The 22,387-nt window shown below is 40.1% G+C and overlaps 1 protein-coding gene across 2 annotated transcripts in view; it reads left to right on the top strand.

Annotated features, from left to right (window-relative positions):
- The first annotated feature begins 2,542 nt into the window (after positions 1 to 2,542).
- The window catches only part of NUP133 (nucleoporin 133), a 56,384-nt gene continuing 36,539 nt past the window's right edge, over positions 2,543 to 22,387 (top strand). For both annotated transcript variants that reach the window (XM_019419073.2, XM_053910184.1), the window contains exons 1-11: positions 2,543 to 2,816; positions 5,115 to 5,233; positions 7,233 to 7,336; positions 8,677 to 8,784; positions 10,427 to 10,561; positions 11,187 to 11,357; positions 12,970 to 13,125; positions 13,427 to 13,497; positions 19,384 to 19,531; positions 20,753 to 20,900; positions 22,042 to 22,199. In XM_019419073.2, coding sequence (XP_019274618.1) covers positions 2,635 to 2,816; positions 5,115 to 5,233; positions 7,233 to 7,336; positions 8,677 to 8,784; positions 10,427 to 10,561; positions 11,187 to 11,357; positions 12,970 to 13,125; positions 13,427 to 13,497; positions 19,384 to 19,531; positions 20,753 to 20,900; positions 22,042 to 22,199 — 1,500 coding nt within the window. In that variant the 5' untranslated portion in view covers positions 2,543 to 2,634. The remainder of the gene's footprint in view (positions 2,817 to 5,114; positions 5,234 to 7,232; positions 7,337 to 8,676; positions 8,785 to 10,426; positions 10,562 to 11,186; positions 11,358 to 12,969; positions 13,126 to 13,426; positions 13,498 to 19,383; positions 19,532 to 20,752; positions 20,901 to 22,041; positions 22,200 to 22,387) is intronic.

The raw sequence follows: 22,387 nt of genomic DNA, 5'->3' as shown, positions 1-22,387 counted from the left end.
TTGGACACTGGCTGGGGCATGGATGATTTCCATGATGAGTTCTCCATTGTTTCCCTGCCTTTCCATTTTAATATTATCACCGTTATGTTGGTGATCATGGAAGTCTAACAATTCCATCACAGTCACGGGATGTAGTTCTGGCTACTATCCTCTTGTTCATTGCAGCGATTACTACCACATAAATCAAAGTTTGGTCTTAACTGGAAGGGCGGTACTTTAGGAAGGGTGTACAGAAGGGAGGCACGGGTTGAGGTTGAGCATCTCACGCTTGTACTTACATGTCTATACTTAGGAGGTACTTTATTTCAGTTAAAAAAAAATGGGCTCGTATTGGACATACTATTTTTTGACCAATCTGCTTTTTAAAGTTTGATATTTTCCTATATCCTTTAAGTATTCATTACACGTATCTACATGTAGTCTTTTTAACCATATAGAATTCTATAATGCGAATATACTATAAATCTATCATTGGGTATCCTTCTATATTCCTTGCTATTATAAACAATACTATCTTTGTTATGATGTGATTTGTTCAGATAAACTTCTAAAACTTCAGATAAATTTCTAATTGCCAAGTTTAAGGAACACATACAAGTTATAAGGCTTTTTGATAGATTGTCTGCTTAAAAGACTGTACTAACGTATAAAAATCTCCCCAGAAGTGTATACATCAGCACCTCTTCCCCCCCGCAGCCTTTCAACATGAGCTATTTTCATTTTTTAAAACCTTCCAGCTAGGGTCGCCTGGGTGGCTCAGTCGGTTAAGCATCCAACTTCAGCTCAGGTCACGATCTCACGGTCCGTGAGTTCGAGCCCCGCGTCGGGCTCTGGGCTGATGGCTCAGAGCCTGGAGCCTGCTTCCGATTCTGTGTCTCCCTCTCTCTCTCTCTGCCCCTCCCCTGTTCATGCTCTGTCTCTCTGTCTCAAAAATAAATAAACGTTAAAAAAAATTTAAAAAATAAATAAATAAAACCTTCCAGCTAATTCAACTGGCAAATAATACTGATGGATGGTTTGATTTGCATCTCTTAATAATTACTAGTGAAGTTGAAGACCTTTTCATTGTTTTTGGTCATTTGTAGTCTTTGACTTAATGCTAGCTCATGCCCTTCGTACATTTCCATCTTTTCCTATTGGGGTAGCTGGCTTTCTCTTACTGATTTTCTTTAAAGAGTATTATTTATTGGAAATGCTGGTTTTCAGCTGGTTTGCCCTCACTATGTTTGTGTTTTTTGACATCCACAAATATAGTCATATATTATGTAATTCTCACAAGTGAGTACTATTCGTAATCTAATAAAGGCTCAAAAAGGTGACACAGATAGCAAATAGCAGAGGTGATTTGAAGCAAGTCCCATTTGATTCGAGTCTATGCCCTCAATTACTACACCAGTCGTTATCAAAACGTCCCCAGATGGCAGCATCACCAACACCTGGAAACTTGTTAGAAATGTAAACACGCAAGCCTTAGCCCAGACCTAGGACTCAGACGCTGTGGGTAGGCAGCAATGCGGCTTAACAAGCCCTCCAGGTGATGAAGCACCCTTGAGTGTGAGAGCCACCGCACTACGCTATCCCCTCCTTCTTGATTTCCCCGTATGAGAGACTATACTATTTAAAATGAGGCCCGAAGTAAGGAAATGAATTTTTTTTTTAATTAGGAAACGGCAGCCACTAGGAAAATGTCGCATCCTCGGTAGTGATAAAGAAGCACTCCGCTGCCCCCAAGGCATAGTCCTGAGTATCTACTGTTTCACTCGCGCTCCCCACCATACACTGCGGGAGGCTGACATCCATGGACTGTACTCAGGAGCCACAGTGTCCCAGCCTGTTGCAGTGGCGGGAAGTGTGAAGAATGACTCTAGGGTAGCGCCCTTATTTTTGACTTGGGTGATCGGCCAATGTTACCAAGTAGGGCAGAGGTGGTAGGAGAGGGGTCCAAAAGGAAAACAAGAATTTAGCTGGTGTATTGTGAGGAGTCTGCAGGACATGCAGGGCAAAGTGTTAGGAGCCCTCAGTTTTTGACCAAGATCCGGGATAGAGGTGGACTTGGGGTGTTACTAGCGTGGATGAGACAGTGCGGGGCTGAATGGGGAATGACAAACCTAGAGACCAACAAATACAACGCTAAGAGTGAAACCAGTGACAGCTTTTCGGTTTTTCTCCCTTCTCAGCGACGGACACTTTCCAGTTCCCCAAGAGGCTCAGAAAAGACCAGCGTGCAGAGAGGCTTTGCCTTCAGGGTGCTAGCGGGCCAGCCCCACCCACCGGAGTCGAGAAGGGCACCTGGCTTTCCAGTTTCACTTCTCCGGAGGCTAGAGACACCCGCCAGCTGCCTAGAACCCTCCACACTAGCCACCGCTGCGATCACGCCTCGCGGCGGGACACTACCCTCTGACGTCATTACGACGCGCCCCCTTCCAAACCGCCCCCACCACGCCCCGCGCCTCGGCGCTGCCCTTTGACGTCTGACCGCGCGCTCTCCCCCGCCACCTCGACCACGCCCCGCGGCTCGGCGCCGTGCTTTTAACGTCATCAGCGCGCGCCCTCCCGCTCGCGGGTGTTCAAGCTCCGCGCGCGAGCGGAGTTTCAGCCCCACAGGCGGAGTGTCCGTCGCCTCTCCTTTCCGTCATGTTCCCGGCCGTCTCCTCTCCGCGGACACCGGGGCCCGGGACTCGAAGGGGCCCGCTGGCCGGAGTCGGGCCGGGCTCCACGCCCCGGGCGACAAGCAGGAAAGGTCTATCCCTGGGGTCTGCAGTCAGCTCCCCGGCGCTCTTTTCGCCGGTCGGCCGGCGTAGCTCGCTGAGCTCGCGGTAGGTGATCGTCCCCGGTTGGGTCTGGTGAACAATAGAGTTAGTGGGCCTGATGGGGTAGTGTCTCCAGACGCCTTCGGAACGCGGAGGAGGGGGCGGGGAGGTAATGCCAAGGCTGGGGGAACTAGACCTTCGCCATCTTTGCGAGCCTCAGTTTAATTCATCTCTTAAGCCTTCACTTTGCACTTTTCATGGAATTACCTCTGTGTATAAGTGAACAAATTGGATTTCAGTCAGTGGTTACCTGCCTCCTTACTACCCCCGTCTTCCATTGTAAGTCAGTCATGATTCATTTGGTGAAATGGCAATAATAGGCGACCTGAGCCTGCTTCTCTTAAGGCCAAATGAATCAATACGAAAACCCTCGACGACGGTGGGAATGAGGATCTCCAATTCTGGAAAGTGATGTTATGCCTAACATAGTTACTGCCATTAATATCTGCTGACTGATAATTACATGACCTTTAGCAAGAGAAGTTATCTTTGCAGCTAAATTAATAGGGGAAAGTCTTTCCTAGCAGTGAGATAAGAATAGTAGTTTTGTTCCCAAATAAAAGTGTGGCACATCAGTCCACATCATTCCTTAAACCATACTCTGCATCCCGCTTTCATAATTAATCTAGAACTTTAGAAGGTAACATGTTTCTGAGTAGTTTCCTCCGAATTCATCTACGAAAAAAGAATTTTCCTTTGCAAGAAAAGTGTAATATTGGGTCTTGAGCTTATAGTTAAAATTTATCTATAGATGCTTGCAATACTTTAAAGGAGAAATGATTTTTAATTTTTTTAAGTTTATTTTACTTTGAGAGAGAGTGTACGCAGGAGGGGCAGAGAGAGAGAGAATCCTAAGGCTCCACACTGTCATCTCGGAGCGCGATGTGGGGCTCAAACTCACCAACCGTGAGATCATGACCTGAGCAGAAAAGAGGATTTGGTTGTTTAACCCACTGAGCCACCCGGGTGCTCCAAGGAGACATGATTTTTAAAGAATTCACTGCGTCTTTGACTTTTACATCTCGAAAGTGCTCTTCAAAGTGGTGATCTTTCAGTGTTTTTTTTACTACCTTTGAGAAAAGTAAAGCTGTACTTTATTTAATGCGTTTTGTTTCAAATCTCTTTTTACCTTCCAGTGATCATTTAAAGAAAAATCTTTGTTGTAATACTCTCAAGAAACAAAGCTCACTTAATCCTCATGATAAGAGATGGAATAAATTTTATACTGGTAACTTTACATTATTTTTTGAATGTTGACAAGGTGAAAAGATCTAATTTCTACACTGTATCTGCTATTAAAGAACAGGTAACAGCAGATACTCATGACCCTATTTAATTTCTTAGTTATAGAAATCTGGTAGATTTCATGTAATCCTAGAGCTGATGAGGGCAAAATGGGTGAAGGGGAGTGAGAGGTACAGGCTTCCAGTTAGGAAATGGGTAAATAATGGTGATGAAAAGTACAGCCTAGGGAATATAGTCAACAGTACTGTAATAGGGTTGCGTGGTGACAGATGGTAACTGTCCTTGTGAGCATAGCATAGAGTTTCGAATCACCATGTTGTACATCTGAAACTAAAGTAACGTGTGTCAGTTATACTTCAATTAAAAAAAATTCTAGGGGCACCTGGGTGGCTCAGGTGGTTAAGCATCTGACTTCGGCTCAGGTCACGATCTCATGGTCTGTGAGTTCAAGCCCTGCGTCAGGCTCTGTGCTGACAGCTCGGAGCTTGGAGCCTGCTTTGGATTCTGTGTCTCCCTCTCTCTCCACCCTCCCCCACTTGTGCTCTGTCTCTCTCTCTCTCTCTCTCTCTCTCAAAAATAAATAAACATTAAAAAAAAAAATTCCAGAGCTGATGAGAGCTGAAAGATAATCTAATCCAATGTTTGTAAAACTTTTTGGCCACAGTGTAGGATAAATTCTAGTTTATATCCTATTTTATTTTTCAGAAATGTTAATTGAGACCCTCACAGTGACCCACAATTTGGAAAATGCTGATCTAGTCCAACCTTTGTATTACATAGCGAAGGATACAGTCATATAAAGAGTTTAAGTGAACGGAGCATGCATCTGATTACTAGAGCATAAGAGTCAGAAGCCAAATTTTCCTGTATCCTGTCAGTCTTTTTTTAATGTAAAATATATTTACACAGTACACATGAGCCAGAGTTTTCTTTTACTGCTACAGCTCATTTTTTTTCTTGTTTATCAAAGATCTTTTCTTTATATGAAAATAGTACATAAAAGTAAGCATAACGGAAAATTTTAAATATGATGCAAGTTGTATGGTCTCTTTTCTTTAGAGGAACACCTACACGAATACTGCCACACCACTGTGTAACTGAGTCTATGAACTATGATGTGAAAACATTTGGATCTTCTCTCCCTGTTAAAGTAATGGAAGCCCTAACATTGGCTGAAGGTGAGTGTCATTTCCATTTGCCTATATTAGCAATTCAGAATGAAGCCTGTCCCTGGGTCCGAGATTGAAATTTGTGCTTTTTCTGGTATACCTTCACTTAAATGGGGTAGAAACAGGTAACATTTGGTTTTCCATGAATTGCAAAATGTAATAAATTTGAGAAGCAGAGTGAGTCCATTTTTAGCACAGATTACTTCTTCAGTGGTCGTAAACACTGCATATGCAAAACTCAGTCCAATTTCAAAATTTGATTGCGAGTGTCATGTTATGAGTATGGGTATAATAACCACTCTGTCATGTTATGAGTATGGGTATAATAACGTTATTGTAAGATCAAGTCTTACCTCCATTTCTGGATCCTTTGGAGTATCCCAGAGGCTATGTGTACACATTTATGTTATCAGCGTAAAGTACCTTCAGGAGATTCTGTTGGCAGAGAATTAGAGTGGGAGTTTGGAAGATGCAGTCACGCAAGCGTCAGAAAGGCAACAGTAAGGATAAGGGGTTGGGTGACTGGCAGAACAAAGTTCACAGCATCCTCCATGATCTGCCCAAGTCATTTTTATTTATGATTCAGTTCTAGATTTCTGTGATTTTTTTGGAACAGTGTTTTTCAAACTGTAGGTAGTGACTGAAATCAGTTTAGTGGTCATGGCCAGCACTTAAAAAAATTGAAAGCAAAACATCAGAGTGCGTTTTATGTCATAATGTTACATAAGTTTTGTGTGTTTTACTTAAATTACATGTGAATGCATCATGATATAAAATATATTTCATATTGTGAATGATGGTCAAATAAGTTTAAAGTACTCCATTCTAGAAGGAATATTTCTCATCAACTTGAACTACGTATCTTGCCTGTGAGACCTTGGGAACCCAGGTACAGAGGTTTTCAGACAACTAAACTTCCACTGTAACCTCCATCATGTACTTTTCTTGTTTTAATTATATATAGCATGTATTATATTTTTCTTTAGTCCTCTAAAAATTTCAGCTCAAATAGTATTTAAACCTTTTAACATACTCCTGGTTCATGCCACCAGACTGTTAATAACAAATAGTACACAGCCTCAGAGGAGAGAGTCCCTCAAAATCAAGATGTGTAAACTTAAGGGTGTGTAAACTTGAAGAACTTTTCTGAATATGGAAACCTACCAAGTGCTGTGTGTTAAGTCAGGGACCCCACAGGTTTGCCAGTAGAGTCTTTGGAGCTGCTATATTGCTTTCAGGAAATGAAAATATTGAACAGATACTCTAATTCAGCAAAAGCCCACACTTAGCCTAGGCATGATTTAGTATTTTAGCTTGTAGATTATTGATGCCTTTTATTTTGCCCTTCTACCCTGCTTTAGGCAAAGAGCAGAGCTCAAATTAATTAAGTTTCCAGGGCTAACACACTTAACTGAGGTTTACCGCCAGTGCTTATGACAGCAATATACTAATTTAGTTTTGTCACTTACTATGGAATGCAACCCTTGATGTCTACGTATAATGAAGTGATTTATCAAACTTTTAAAGAAGGTATTTGAAAGTCATGTTCTTTTGAAGGAATAATTTTTTCTTGAAATTCTTTATATATTTAATGAGAGAGATTATTATTTGCATTGCTGTATCAAAATAAAATTATGAATGTTACTAAATATTGTAGAAAGTAAGATACTTGTTTATGGCCAATATTAAAAGATAGTAAACCTAAGGCCAAAATATAAAAGGCTAAAAGGCTAAAAGTGGTTATCAAAGTTAAATGGCTCTCTTGTTTTGGATATTAATAACTCTAACTCTTGAATTACTCAAGGGCATTTTTTTCATATGAATGAATCTTTTTTATCTGTGGTAATTACTTTTTTTTTTTTTCAATAAAGAATGTATCCATAAAGAAGATCTTGGTATAAGGAATTTTAACAGTTTTTCTTTTCTGTTTCTTTTTTTTTTTTTGTTACAGTTTTTCTTACTCGTTCTTTGAGGTTAAATATGTAAGTTATGTACTTTTTTTTTTTAGTTGATGATCAGCTGACTGTTCACATAGATGAAGGTGGATGGGCTTGTCTGGTCTGCAAAGAGAAACTCATTATTTGGAAGATTGCTCTGTCACCTATTACTAAGGTAATGGCTCTTGAGAAAGCTAGAAGGAGAAGAGGAAAGGATTACCAGTTGGCTCTTAATTTTTACTCTAAATTTTTAGAGTTGTTGGAGGACACAATCTGAATTTACTCATTAGATTTGCATTTTCATAGTGGTATGAATTACAGAGCATACATTCACATTTTTATGTTGGGAAAAAAAGTTTCTCCCCTTTCATAATTTTAAATAGGATCCATGTTATTAAAATTTTTAGTGAGTGTTATGAATGCCATGCCAGTCTGCCTAATGAAGTTTAAGAATAAATACTGCCCACATTAGCTAATGAACTGAGCTTATTTCTTTTTTTAATTTTTTTCTTTTGAGAGAGAGAGTGAGGGAGAATCTTAAGCAGGCTCCATGCTGAGTGCAGAGCTCAATCCCACGTGATTGATGCTGGGCTCAATCCCATGAACCTGGTGTCATGATCTGCGCTGATATCAAGAGTCGGATGCTTAACTGACTGAGCCATCCAGGCGCCCCTGAGGTTATATATTTCTAAGATAGGACTATGATTCACTGAGTCTACTGAATGGTGTTTAATGGGAAAAAAATGATACCAATTTTAGCAATTGCTAGTTTAACTTTCAGTTGTCGGTTTCTCGCATGGGATTATCATTTGCGTTTCTAGGAACTTATCCTCGGCAACCTATTTTCCTGTCTGTTCCAGATGAGGCATAGTCTCTTGCAACCACTCACTGGTCACTGTTACTGGGCCATCGTTCTGTTGGACCTGGGGATTCTTGCTTACTTAAACTCTTCATGTCTGCTGGCCTCTGTACTTCTGCCGAGAAGATAGTATTTGTAGTTAAGAGCATAGGTGAGGGAAAGTTCTGGGGGCCATGAAGAGTTAGCAGCAGGAGCCTGATATTTGGCTGAGGCTAAGAAATATTTTCTAGACACCTTGGTATAATTAATTGCTCTGTAGTCATGCTGATTTTAGATGTCAAATAAATCAAGACTAGACTGGGAAAATTCCATAGGAAGCCTACATACTTCTTTACGGGAAGTATGACTTCTCTTAAGTCTTGCAGACTTTTTTTAGTCTAGAAAGATACTGAGCTAGTTGATGTTCAGAGTCTGGTCTAGCTCTTAAGTTTTTCTGATTCTATATCTCTTAAAATATTTTGCTTTAAAATGACTGAAGGGCCTGATGAAAAGCTGATCAAAAAGATGTGAGAAAAAAGTACGTTTGTAGAATGATATTTCCAGCAATGACTCAGATTCTGAAATGCACAAGGAAGGGAAATCATGAAGTCGGGGTGCATATGCAAAGAATCGGATTTGACGTGAAAGATTTTTTTTTGTTTGGGTTTGTTCTTTAGTTATCTGTTTGCAAAGAGCTTCAGCTGCCACCAAGTGACTTCCACTGGAGTGCTGACTTGGTGGCTCTCTCTTATTCTGCTACCTCAGGTGAAGCACATTCTACTCAGGTAGGTGACTTAAATGCTTGATGTGTTTGTGTGTGTGTGTGTGTGTGTGTGTGTTTTTAATTTAAATAAGGGAAGTTGTAACATTGGAGGAATTATCCAATCAACATTATCCAAGTTGATTCAGAGACATAACTGTAAAGCTACAGGAATCAAGATACTAGTATTGGCGAAGAGGTAGACACCTAAGGGCAACTGAACAGAATAGAGGGTGCAGATACAGATCAACAAAGAGGTGTCCCTTTGGTCTTTAACAGAGCTGCAGTAGCAAGTCAGTGAAGTAAGGGTAGTCTTTGCGGCAAATGGTGCTGGGACCATTGGGCATCCTTAGGCAAAAAACAAAACAAAAAAACACCTCATACCGTATACAGAGGTTAACTCAAAATGGATCGTAGGTCTAGATGTAAAATGTTTAGAAGAAAACAGGAGAAAATCATCATGACGTGGCGTTAGACAAAGAGTTTTGGGAAATCACCGAAAGCATGATTCATAAAAGAAAAAAATAGATAAGGCAGACTTCATCAAAATTAGAAACTTGGTGTCAGAGACACTGACAAGAAAATGAAGAGACAAGCTACAGACTGGGAGGGAATCTTTCCAAGTTATATATCCAACAGAGGACTTATATCTAGAATGTAAAACAAACTCTGAAAGCTTAATAAGAAAACAAACAACCCAATTTAAAAACGGGACAGGGCTTGAACAGACACTTTATCAAAGAGGATGTAAGGATGTCACAGAGATGTTCACATCATTAGTCATTAGAGAAATGTGAATCAAAACTAGAGTGAGATATCACAGTACTACGTATTACAGTGGCTGAAATACAAAGTACTTGAACTGGCAAGTGCTGACAAGGATGTAGAGCAACTGGAAATTGTGCTTTGCTGGTGGGAATGCAAAGTGGGACAGCTACTTGACTTTCACTTTCTAGTAGTTAAAATACACTTGCTGTTTTGACCGAGCAATTCCATTCTTGGCTGTTTACCTCAGAGAAATTAAAACTTAGGTTTACACAAAAAACAGTACATGAATGTTACAGCATTCATATCACATTGTTTATGATAGCCAAAGGTGGAAACAACCCAAATGTCCTTTAGCGAGTGAATGAATAAACGAATGGTTTCATCCATAGAATGGAATAGTACTCAGCAGTAAAAAGGAATGAGCTCTTGATACAAGTGACAACCTGGATGTATCTCAGAGACATGCTGAGTGAGATCAACAGTGCTTAAAGGTTACATTCTGTATGGTTTCATTTGCTTGACATTCTCAGAAAGATGAAACTATGATGATGGAAATAGTGGTCGCCAGGGTTAGGATAGGGGAAAGGTCTGATCATAAAGGGATACATAGCACTAGGGAGTTTTGGATGTTAATGGAACTGTGCTGTATTCTTATTGTGGTGGTAGTTACATGGATCTTTGCGTGTGTTAAAATTTACAGAACTGCACAGCAAAAGGAAAAGAAAGTCAATTTTATAATGTGATAATTTTTAAAATACAAAAAAAGAGGTGGTTTTTTTCCCCCTAATTTCTCTTAAATAATAAATTGCCCTGTTTTCTTTTTATCAGTGTCACCAGATTGCTAGTTTTAGGGTACTTCTTTTTACTGTGATTGCTGAGCGTTATGATCTTGTTTCAAGGCTGTTGCTGTCATGGTTGCCACCAGAGAAGGATCCATCCGCTATTGGCCAAGCCTTGCCAGTGAAGACATCTACACAGAGACCTTCGTGGATTTAGGAGGTGATAAGACTTACAGTTTCCTAACAGCAGTGCAGGTATACAATAGATATTCTTTTATATTTATTGGAAAGCTGTAATTTGACTTGGAAGTGAGATGTGAACAACTAAAAATACAGGGTTTTGAATAGACCATACAGGCCAGAGAGGAATTCAGGAGCCAAGAGAAGAATGTAAGGGTCTAGGATTTGAACAGTTGGGCAAAGGAAAGCCCTTCTCCTAGGACTCTGAAATACCAGTATCCGGATAGTAGCCAGCGGTATTCATTTCTTTCGGAAATATTTTCTGATGGTGGCTTTGAAGCCCTTAGACGTTATGAAGTCTGGTTGGCTAAAATACACTCTGTAGGTCGACCAAAGAATAAAATGTGGTACTTGATTTGTTGAACCTGTAATGTGATGAACCTGTAATTTAAAAATCAGAATTCAGACACTCAATGAAAAAAACAGAATTGCAACTGAAGGTTTCCTATGTAGAATTAGTAGTATTATGTGAATGGATTCATAAGTAAATCATTTTAATAAAGTTTTCTTTTTTTATTCTTTTAAATCTGTTTTAAGGGAGATGCTAGATCATTTATCTCTGTATCAAGCATTTTTTGTTAATGTTCTTCATCTTAGTTATAGAAGCTTACTTAACGAATTTCACAATATTTGTTCATAGGGAGAAAGTTTTATTTTGTCCTCATCGGGAAGCCAGCTGATTCGACTGATACCTGAAAGTTTAGGAAAGATTCATCAACATATCCTGCCTCAAGGACAAGGCATGCTTTCAGGAATTGGTCGGAAGGTTTCTTCTCTCTTGGGGATTTTATCTCCAAGTACTGATCTCATCGTAAGTTGATGAAATGACGTTGTTTTATGAGCCTGTTTCTTCATGAAATCATTAAGTTGGAAGTTTCCTATGAAGTTGATATTGCCTCCGTATGAACACTAGTGTATATGAAATAAAACCTTTGATCTTTTCAATGATGCATATTTATTGTGATCAAATGAGATGCCATACTAATCCTCTCACACTGTAACTGTAATATTCTTAAATAAATCATATGGATTCTTTTGAATCTTCGAATTAAAACTGTTTTGTAAAATTATATATGTGCTTAAGGACCAGTTTTGCTTTTTAGACTTAACCAAAAGTGTGTTCACTCCCATTACTGCAGCTGTTTGTGTGGATGACTCAAATCTGGGTCTGTTGGCTGGGCTTGTGCCTCAGGCTCTGGACTAGTGAAGGGAGGCGGATGGGAGCTCACATTTATGGAGCATGGTGGGTGCTCTGTAGTTGTTATCTCGAGTAACAATTACAATCACCTATGATGTAGAGAGCTTTCTCCCCAGTTTGCCAATGAGAATACGGCCTCAGGGATGTCATGTAAGCTGCCTGAGGTTATGGAACGACTCCGTGCCCAGGCACGTTAGAATGGAAAGCACATTTTCTTTCTACTGTGCTCTTCCCTTCTAATTTCAGGTTGCTCTCATCATCTGCTTTCTTGATGCTCTTTGAACCTAAAACCTGACCTGTCTGAAAACAAATGGACCATATTCCTTTTTCTCTCCCATTTTCTACACCAAAAGTGTATATAAAACTTCTCTTTTGACCTGTTTATTTCTGTCCATGACCCTGTTTTTTCAGTGACCCAGGTATAAACCTTGATTGTGTGTGTGTGTGTCTCTGTCTCCTTCTTACTTACCAGATACTGTAGATTTGATTTCTGTCATGTCTCATTTTCATCCCTGTCTTTTGCTTCCATTGTTATGCCCTAATCTGTACTCTTGCTAAATTTCCCCTAAGCTCTTGGTACCAGTTCCGTTCACTCACCGTCGGCCTCCTTACCCATTAGTGGCCAGAATCATGGTGACAAGAGAAACGGAGAAAATTAGGGCTTCAGCTCAAAACAGTCGTGTGCCCATCTTAAAAAAAAACACGTCTGTACTTCATAACCAAGTGTATACTTGAAAAGGCAAAATAATCTGCCTACATGTAACTAACTATACACATCCCTGCCACATTCACTTTCCTGTAACACAGCTCTTGAGTTCAAAAGCCATTGAGAATATCTCCCTTGCTTACTAGGTTTACAAACTCATATTCCCGACTCTCTGCCGTGTGTCCCTCATGTTTCATTTAAGCATTATTTCTACTTGTAACATTGAGCATTATTTCCAATGTGCTGGTTGCTCTTTGAAAGACCTTACAACTTTCCTAACTCCCAACTGTGCTCTTTGTGGGCTGTCTGCTTTCATATTTCTGCCTATGAAAATCTGACCTGGCTTTCAAGGTCCATTTGAGGATCACTCCTTTCTTTGAATCCTAAATGAAGAATTCTGCTAAGATTACTAATAGAATACTCACAAAATATATAAAATTTAGATTTCAGAAAAATAGTTCATTAACATTAGAACTAAAAAAAATCTATAAACTTAACCTTTTTCTTCTCTCCATACAGCTTTCAAGTGTCCTTTGGGATAGAGACAGAGCAAGTTTTTATAGCCTGACAAGTTCAAACATCAGTAAATGGGAATTAGATGATTCTTCAGAAAAACAAGCACATAGTTGGGATATAAACAGAGCTCTGAAGGAAAACATTACTGATGCTATTTGGGTAAGGAACAATAACATTCATTTCTGTAATTCACATTTATGGCTATATGAGAATGCTAGTTTCTCTCATTATTTAGATGACATTATGCAATGCACTGTTTTTAGCCATCAGATAAACAGAGAGGGCGCATTCAATCTCTAGAAATAGTGGAACTCACTGATTTACCTAATAATTTTTAAAATGCATCCATTATTTTTATTTATTTAATAACTATTTGAACCGTTTAGTAGGTGCTGGGAATACAAAGTTGAAAAGAAATCCTTACACTCCAGGAGCTTACGTTATTGATGTTTTCACGTAGGGATCTGAGAGTAACTACGAAGCTATTAAAGAAGGGGTCAACATTCGGTATTTGGATTTGAAGCAGAACTGGTAAGCAGTTAGTTTGTCTCATAAAGAATATAGATCGTTGTTTGGGAAAATAATGTTTATTATAAAATGATGAGCAGTCTTGCTATCTGTTCTTCTAATGCTAATCCTTTCATACTGTTATACCTCACTCAATGATTTTATGTTCTTTATCTAGAGATGCTGGTTCATTTGACAAATGTAGGCAGTTCTCAGCCTTCAGCTGTGTATTCTTATATTACTTGCCTGCCCTAGTTCAAGACTCATCTTTCCTGCTCTCATGGCTGGAGCTTCTCTTTCTTCGTGCTAAGAAATGCCCTCCCTGCTGCTGTGGGTGCTCCGTGCTGTCCTCCTTCTCTTCTCAGTGGAGATACCAGGCATATTTGTCCACATCTTTTGCTTTAGTAAGCCTGTGTTTGTGGCTGTATTGGAGAAAGGAAGGTGGGGTGAGGTTTTGTCTTGGCAATACACGTTAGAACTCAGAGTTTATAGTCCCAGTGAATTTCCTCTTAGAAACAAGGCTCTAAGTGGTACTTAAGATCCCAGGTTAGTCTGATAAAGTTAATATATCCTGTCTTACTTAGTTTTAATACCAAAGGTCATATGGAACTTAAAAATCATTCGTAACATGGCGTCCATGAGAAAGTTCGTAATCAGTGCCAATGTATGACTTGGAATCCTTCAAAACACAACTTACCAGAAGTTAAAGGCAGTTTTTATGTGTTTTAGGGTAAATTAATTTAGTAGAACAAATTCTTATTTCTTGGAAGGATATTATAGTTTTGCTGTATAATTTTTCTCTCTCAGGCTCTTGAGAATGTCAGTAAGATCCTTCTTTATAGTTTCTGAAAACCTTATATAAACTATCAAAGAGGTATAAACAATAGTATATACTGAATTCTCATGTATGGTTTAATTAAATATAGTTTATCTGTTTTCCTTTATCTTTACCAGACTTTCAGAGATTTAGAACTGCTGGTAGGACGCAACCCACGTGGGCATACGATGCAGACATGTTTCCACATACACTTTTCAGAATGGAGACGTGGGCTGAAAACAGAAAAGAGAAACATACTTAGGAATTGCTGTACTGGGCCAAACCCCAAGCTCCTTTCCCCCATTTTTGTCATGCTAACAAGATGCTTGTGGGGTTTGCAAGACACGGCTCTTGTTCTCCTTCTGGACCCTCTAGTGATCCATATGGAGTATCTGTGTCTGCATATGTTTCTTCATTTAAGAATAGTGTTTGTTGGGGCACCTGGGTGGCTCAGTCGGTTAAGTGTCTGACTTCGGCTCAGGTCATGATCTCACGGTTTGTGAGTTCAAGTCCCCGGTCGGGCTCTGTGCTGACAGCTCAGAGCCTGCCTGGAGCCTGCTTCGGATTCTGTGTCTCCCTCTCTCTGCCCCCCCCCCCCCCCCCACTCACACTCTCTTTTTCTGTCTCAAAAATAAAAACATCAAAAAAACTTAAAAAAAAAAAAGAAAAAGAAAGAATAGTGTTTGCCTTTCCAGTGCTTATGGATGCTCCTTGATCTGTTGTTCGTTTTGGCCAGGTTTACAACCAAGGCTTATATTTTCAGTGAGCAGGCTTATAAGTTCTTTTACTAGATTATTACTGACAAAACTCAGATTCATTTTATTTTTATTTTATTTTATTTTATTTTATTTATTTTTTATTTTATTTATATTTTATTTTATTTTATTTTATTTTATTTTATTTTATTTTATTTTTTTAAGCTAATTTATTTTTGAGAGAGAGGCACAAGTCGAGGAGGGGCAGAGAGAGAGGGAGACACAGAATCTGAAACAGGCTTCAGGCTCTGAGCTGTCAGCACAGAGCCCGATGCGGGGCTTGAACTCACAAACCATGAGATCATGACCTGAGCCGAAGTTGGACCCTTAACTGATTGAGCCACCTAGGCTCCCCTCAGATCATTTCATTTCATTCCATTCCATTCCATTCCATTCCATTCCATTCCATTCCATTCATTTTAATTTTTTTTTTTAATGTTTATCTTTGAGAGAGAGAGAGAGACAGAGTGCGAGTGGGAGAGTAGCAGAGAGAGGGAGACAAAGAATCAAAGCAGGCTCCAGGCCCTGAGCTGTCAGCCCAGAGCCCAACGTGGGGCTCAAACTCATGAACTGAACCACAAGATCGTGATTTCAGCCAAAGTCGGACGCTTAACTGACTGAGCCACCCAGGCGCCCCTCAGATAGCTTCATTCTAGATATGAAGTTGGATTTTTTAAATCATAAATGTATTATGTATGTACTCACATAAAAATTTGTTAAATTTTTGCTGGTTTGCAAAATTTTCATTATCTATTGTTCTGTCATCTCTACTACCTAAAACAGCTTCATGGTTTTTAGAATGTGACAATGTTTTTCTAAAGATGTCAAACCTGGCCTAGCACCACTCTCTAAGGAGTTCTGTTAGATGTGTCTCCATGACTCGGCGCTCCTTATCACCCAGTGATGTAGTCTTTATTTTATTTTTATTTATTTATTTTTTAATGTTAATTTTTAGAGAGAAGGAGAGGTGGAGAGAGAGGGAGAGAGAGAATCCCAAGCAGGTTCCACACTGTCAGTGCAGAGCCCAACACGGGGCTCGAACTCACGAACTGTGAGATCATGACATGAGCAGAAACCAAGAGTTCGACACTTAACTGACTGAGCCACTGAGGCCCCCTGAGGCAGTCTTTAAAGTAACTTCAACGTAGAGTCTTATCATCAGTGTAACCAACTGTACCTCCGTCCTTGGTATTTTTAAGACTGCATTCTCCAGGAGCTCGCTTGGTTCCTTTTTTGTGTTGTGTTTTGGCAATACTTTTCATCTCTGTGACTTGTTTATTGTATAACTGAAAGTTTGTACTTCTTAGCCCGCTTTATTTCACCCATTCCCTCACCCCCCTCCCTTCTGGGGAGTCTTCTTTTGTTTTTGTTCATTTGTTTTGTTTTTAAGATTCCACATGTAAGTGAAATTGTATGGTATTTGTCTTTCTGTGTCTGACTTATTTCACTTAGCATAATACCCTCTAGTTCCATTCATGTTGTCACAGATGGCAGGATCTCATTCTTTTTTATGGCTGGGTAATATTCCATCGTCTTTATCCATTCATTTGTTAATGGACACTGGGGTTGATTCCATATCTCAGCTGTTGTAAACAATGCTGAATTAAACATAGGGGTGGGGCGCCTAGGTGGCTCAGTCAGTTAAGCATCTGACTTTGGCTTAGGTCGTGATCTCACGGTTCGTGGGTTCGAGCCCCACATCGGGCTCACTGCTGTCAACACAGAGCCCGCTTCAGATCCTTTGTCCTCCTTTCTCTCTGCCCCTCCCCTGCTTGCTCGCTCTCTCTCTCTCTCTCTCTCTCTGTCTCAAAATAAAATAAACATAGGGGTGCATATATCTTTTTGAATTAGGGTTTCGTTTTGTTTGGATAAATACCCAATAGTGGAATTATTGGATCATATAGTATTTCAATTTTTAATTTTTCAGGAAACTTCTATACTATTTTCCATAGTGGCTGTACCAGGTTTGCATTACCACCAACAGAGTATGAGGGCTCCTTTTTCTCCACATCCTCACCAACACTTGTTAATGCTTGTCTTTTTGATTTTAGCCATTCTAATAGGTGTAAGGTATTATCTCATTGTGGTTTTGATATGCATTTCCCTGATGATTACTAATGTTGAGCATCTTTTTATATGGCTGTTGGCCATCTGTGTGTCTTCTTTAGAAAAATGTCTATTTAGGGACACTTGGGTGGCTCAGTTGGTTAAGTATCCATCTTTGGCTCACGTCATGATCTCATGGTTCGTGGGTTCGAACCTGTGTTGGGCTCTGTGCTGAAAGCTTGGAGCCTAGAGCCTGCTTCGGATTCTGTGTCTCCCTCTCTCTCTGCCTCTCTCCCTCCCACACTGTGTCTTCCTCAAAAATAAATAATAAACATTTAAAAAAATGTCTATTCAGGCCCTCTGTCCATTTTTAAATTGGGTTTTTGGGTTTTTTGGTGTTGAGTTGTATGTCTTCACATGTTTTAGATACTGACCGTTTATCAGATACATTATTTGCAAAATTCCATTCAGTGAGTTGCCTTTTTGTTTTGTTGATTGTTTCTTTTCTCATGCAAAAGCTTTTTATTTTGTTGTAGCCCCAATAACTTTATTTTGCTTTTGTTTCCCTTCCCTGAAGAGGCATACTCATAAATATGTTGCTAAAGCTGCTGCCCCAGAGATTACTGCCTGTGTTTTCTTTTAGGAGTTTTATGATTTCAGGTCTCACATTTAGGTCGTTAATCCATTAGTTCCTTTTTATGCGTAACATTCTTCCATGTCCTGTATTAGCTCTTCAGGTCATTGCCCGTATGTTACAAATTTGGACCGATATTTTTAAATTTCTTTCAAGAGTCCAAGTAGAAGTGATAAAGGTTCAGGAATTGGGTGAAGAAAACAGTGGAAAAGGAGTCAGAGCCACGTTAGGACTGCTTGGTTTGGAGTGGTGTGTCACTGAGTCCCTGGCTGCCACTTTCTTGGTTTTTTTGTTTGGTTCCCCACCCCCCGTTTCTTGTTTTTAGTTGTCAGTAGAGGGCGCTTACCGCCCTGTTAATGTTTCTGAGACTTGAATGGAAGTGGCTAATAATTAACACTACTGAAAGTTCCGGAGGGGTTAAGGGTAGAGACCATTTAATTCTTTTTGAGGGCAACAATTTTGATAGACTTGAGAGGAACATAGAAGCTTTAAGAGAGAAAAAGGTTTGTCTTCACATGGAGATTTCTGTAACTGACTATTACAATTAAAAACAAAATCTTCTTCTGGACCAAAGTAAACTTCAAAGAACAGATTAGGCCAGGGTTTGGCAACCTTTTCTATGAACGGCCCCAGACTGGCTGTTTCAGGCTTTGGGGGCCATTGTGGCCTTCACTGCAATTATTGTACTCAATCAGTGATAGCACAAAAGCATCCATGGACAGTATAGAAATAGGTGGACGTGGCTGTATTCCGGTAAAACTTCATTTATAAAAACTCACTTGGGCACAGTGTGGCTTGAGGGTTATGCTTTGCCAACCCCTGAATTTGATGATTTGATTTTTTAATTTTTTTGTAATGTTTATTTTTGAGAGAGGGAGAGAGAGAGAGACAGCTTAAGCGGGGGAGGGGCAGAAAGAGAGGGAGACACAGAATCCGAAGCAGGCTCCAGGCTCTGAGCGGTCAGCACAGAGCCCGACATGGGGCTCGAACTCAAAGACCGCGAGATCATGACCTGAGCTGAAGTCAGACGCTTAACTGACTGACCCACCCAGATGCCCCAATTTGATGTTTTTTTAAGTCAGATTTATTGAGCTTATTTTATATACAGTAAAATTCATCCATTTTAGTGTATAATTCAATGAGTTTTGACAAATGCACACTCATTTGGGATACAGTCAAGAAGAGGAATAGTTCCGTCACCCCAAGAATTCCTTCGTGCCCCTTTGTAATCAACCCCTCCTCTTCTTTCAGCCCCTGGCAACTATTGATGTGTTTTCAGTCCCTGGAGTTTTACCTTTTCAGAATGCCATATAAGTGGGATTATATAGTATTCGAGCCTTTTGAGACTGGCATAATGCATTTGACATTCATTCAGTAGTTTCTTCTTTTTTACTGCTGAGTAGTGGCACACTGTGTAGAATTACCAGGGCTCATCAGTTCAGCAGCTGAAGGATCTTGAGCTTCCAGTTTTAGGCAGTTACGAATAAAGCTACTCTACCTATTGGCACACAGGTTTTTGTGTGAACTTAAGTTTCTGTTTGTCTTGGGTAAATATCTAGGAGTGGGATTGCTAGGTCATATGGTCAGTGTATATTTAACTATATGAGAAGACAAGCTGTTTTCCAAAGAGCTATAGATCTTTCTTTCTCATTGATTAGTGATGGGCTCCTGATTTTGGCAGCTGCATGGCACCCAGCGGACAATCCATGTCTCATCTATTACTCTCTGATAACAGTAGAAGATAATGGCCACCAAATGTCTGATGTAGTAACTGTAGAAGTCACTCAGTATAATCCACCTTTTCAGGTAAGATTTCTATCGTAAATTACAGATGACAGTAACATACTCATGAGTAACTCAACTCATACGAGTTGTTTGTCTTAACCATTGCAGGGTCAAATCTTTTTAGGAGATTGATCCGTGGGGCTTGGAAATATTTTTAAATAGCCAGTGTTTAGGCATTGCATTTTGTTTGCCATCTTAGATTTGTTCCTTTGTGCAACCTTAGCTAAATGAGAGTGGAAGCAGCTGACAGGAAGCAGTTGTTTAATATTGTAAGTATTGTTTAATAATGGTGTCTTTAATCAGGAGACTATAGATGCTGGAGAGGATGTGGAGAAACGGGAACCCTCTTGCCCTGTTGGTGGGAATGCAAATTGGTGCAGCCGCTCTGGAAAACAGTGTGGGGGTTCCTCAGAAAATTAAAAATAGACCTACCCTATGACCCAGCAGTAGCACTGCTAGAATTTTACCCAAGGGATACAGGAGTACTGAGGCACAGGGGCACTTGTACCCCAATGTTTATAGCAGCACTCTCAACAATAGCCAAATTATGGAAAGAGCCTAAATGTCCATCAACTGATGAATGGATAAAGAAATTGTGGTTTATATGCACAATGGAGTACTACGTGGCAATGAGAAAGAATGAAATATGGCCCTTTGTAGCAACGTGGATGGAACTGGAGAGTGTGATGTTAAGTGAAATAAGCCATACAGAGAAAGACAGATACCATATGGTTTCACTCTTATGTGGATCCTGAGAAACTTAACAGAAACCCATGGGGGAGGGGAAGGAAAAAAAAAAAAAAAAAGAGGTTAGAGTGGGAGAGAGCCAAAGTATAAGAGACTCTTAAAAACTGAGAACAAACTGAGGGTTGATGGGGGGTGGGAGGGTGGGGAGGGTGGTTGATGGGTATTGAGGAGGGCACCTTTTGGGATGAGCACTGGGTGTTGTATGGAAACCAATTTGACAATAAATTTCATATATTGGAAAAAAAATAAGAAAATGAAAAAAAAAAAATAATGATGCCTTAACAGGGGTGGCTCTGGTGGTTGAGCATCTGACTTCGGCTCAGGTTCATGGGTTTGAGCCCCGCATCAGGCTCTGTGCTGACAGCTCAGGGCCTGGAGCCTGCTTCGGATTCTGTGTCTCCCTCTCTCTCTGCCCCTCCCCCGCTCATGCTGTCTCTCTCTCTCATTAATTTATATTATATTTAATTCTCATTAAATATAATCTTTAATTTTCAGTCTGAAGACTTGATTATGTGTCGGCTGATGGTCCCAAACTTTTCAAACCAGACTGCTTATCTGTATACTGAGAGTGCCGTCTATGTGTGCTCCACTGGAACTGGGAAGTTTTCTCTTCCTCGGGAGAAAATTGTCTTTAATACACAAGGTATAGTATCAGCTTTAGACAGGATGATTAACGACTCATTAGTCATTCCTCCTAGCAGTCTTTATTGTCTTTCCATAAGTGTTATTTTAAGCATGATACCTCCAGGTGTTATTGAGACATTCATTCTGTATGATACCAGTGGTAGCTGAAGTCCTAACCCTACCGAAAAACCAAAAGGGTAGTAAATTCCCAAACTGTTTTGGGCAAAAAATAGTAACATTTTCTCCAGAAGAAGCCAGGAAGGAAAGAACCAATGGTAAGAGAAGTAATTGCTTATTCCTAGTTATAATAACTTATCCTGAGTTGCTGTTCTTTAAGGAAGTTTGTCCAGATCTCTGGATAAGAAGAATCCCAGGTGCTGGACTCATGCGGGGGGACTGGAATGGGGGCGAGGGGAGCCAGGCAAGAGTGGAAAAAAAAAAAACAGCCAAGTAGGTCTAATTAGAAATTTTAATCTAAAGAGATTGGACATAGTGCAAAATCCAAGTTGGGCAGTAAGATGGAACATAGATTTTCTAGTTTAAACACAAGAGCCTTGACTTTGGGTTGGGAGATTGTTATTAAGGCATTGAGCAAGCGTAGACTTTTTTTTCCCTCTCCTTTGGCTTACTTAGTAAGTAAAAATACAGGGCACCTAGGTGGCTCAGTCAGTTGAGCATCTGACTCTTGATATTGGCTCAGATCATGATCTCTCAGTTGTGGGATCGAGCCCTACATCAGGCTCCACACTGGGTGTGGAGCCCGTCTGGGATTCTCTCTCTCCCTCTGCCCTTTCCCCCTGCTCATTCGCTCGCTCTCTCAAATGAAGTTTTTAAAAAGCTGAGTTCTGAGTAGGAATATTATAAAGGAAAAAAATGTTTTTATTGTAGCAAAATTTTTTTTTGCTTAAGGTGGTAGATTATATTTGTATTTTATTTTTTTAGAGAGAGAGTGTGTGTGCAGGGGAGGGGCAGAGGGAGAGTGAATCTCAAGCAGGCTCTGCGCTGTCAGGGCTCAATCCCACACCCCTGGGATCATGACCTGAGCTGAAAATAAGAGTCAGATACTCGACTGAGCCATCCAGGTGCCCCTAGAGTGGTAGATTTTAGAAAACATTTTTTTTGTTTTGTTACGTATTTTTGTATATTTTTCTTTCTTTTAGGAGATAGTATTTTAGGAGCTGGTTCCTGTGGTGGTCTTCCCATTCTTTTTTCTAGAAACAGTGGGTTGGTGTCTATTACATCAAGGGAAAATGCATCTATATTAGCAGAAGACCTTGAAGAATCCCTAGCATCTTCAGTTGCTGGACCCAGCAATGAGGTAATGCAGTTCTATAAGACTCTTTAGTTTTTATTAGAGTATTCCTTTTAAAAAAATTTTTTAATGTTTATTTTTGAGAGAGCGTGAGCGGGGAAGGGGCAGAGAGAGAGGGAGAGACAGAATCCGAAGCAGGCTCCAGGCTCTGAGCTGTCAGCACAGAGCCCGACGCGGGGCTCAAACTCATGAAC

This window comes from Panthera pardus, unplaced genomic scaffold (assembly GCF_024362965.1).
Source record: "Panthera pardus isolate Hobbes unplaced genomic scaffold, ASM2436296v1 HiC_scaffold_22, whole genome shotgun sequence".
Taxonomy (NCBI): domain Eukaryota; kingdom Metazoa; phylum Chordata; class Mammalia; order Carnivora; family Felidae; genus Panthera; species Panthera pardus.
Note: the sequence above shows the minus strand (reverse complement) of the source record. Positions and strands in the feature narration are given on the sequence as shown.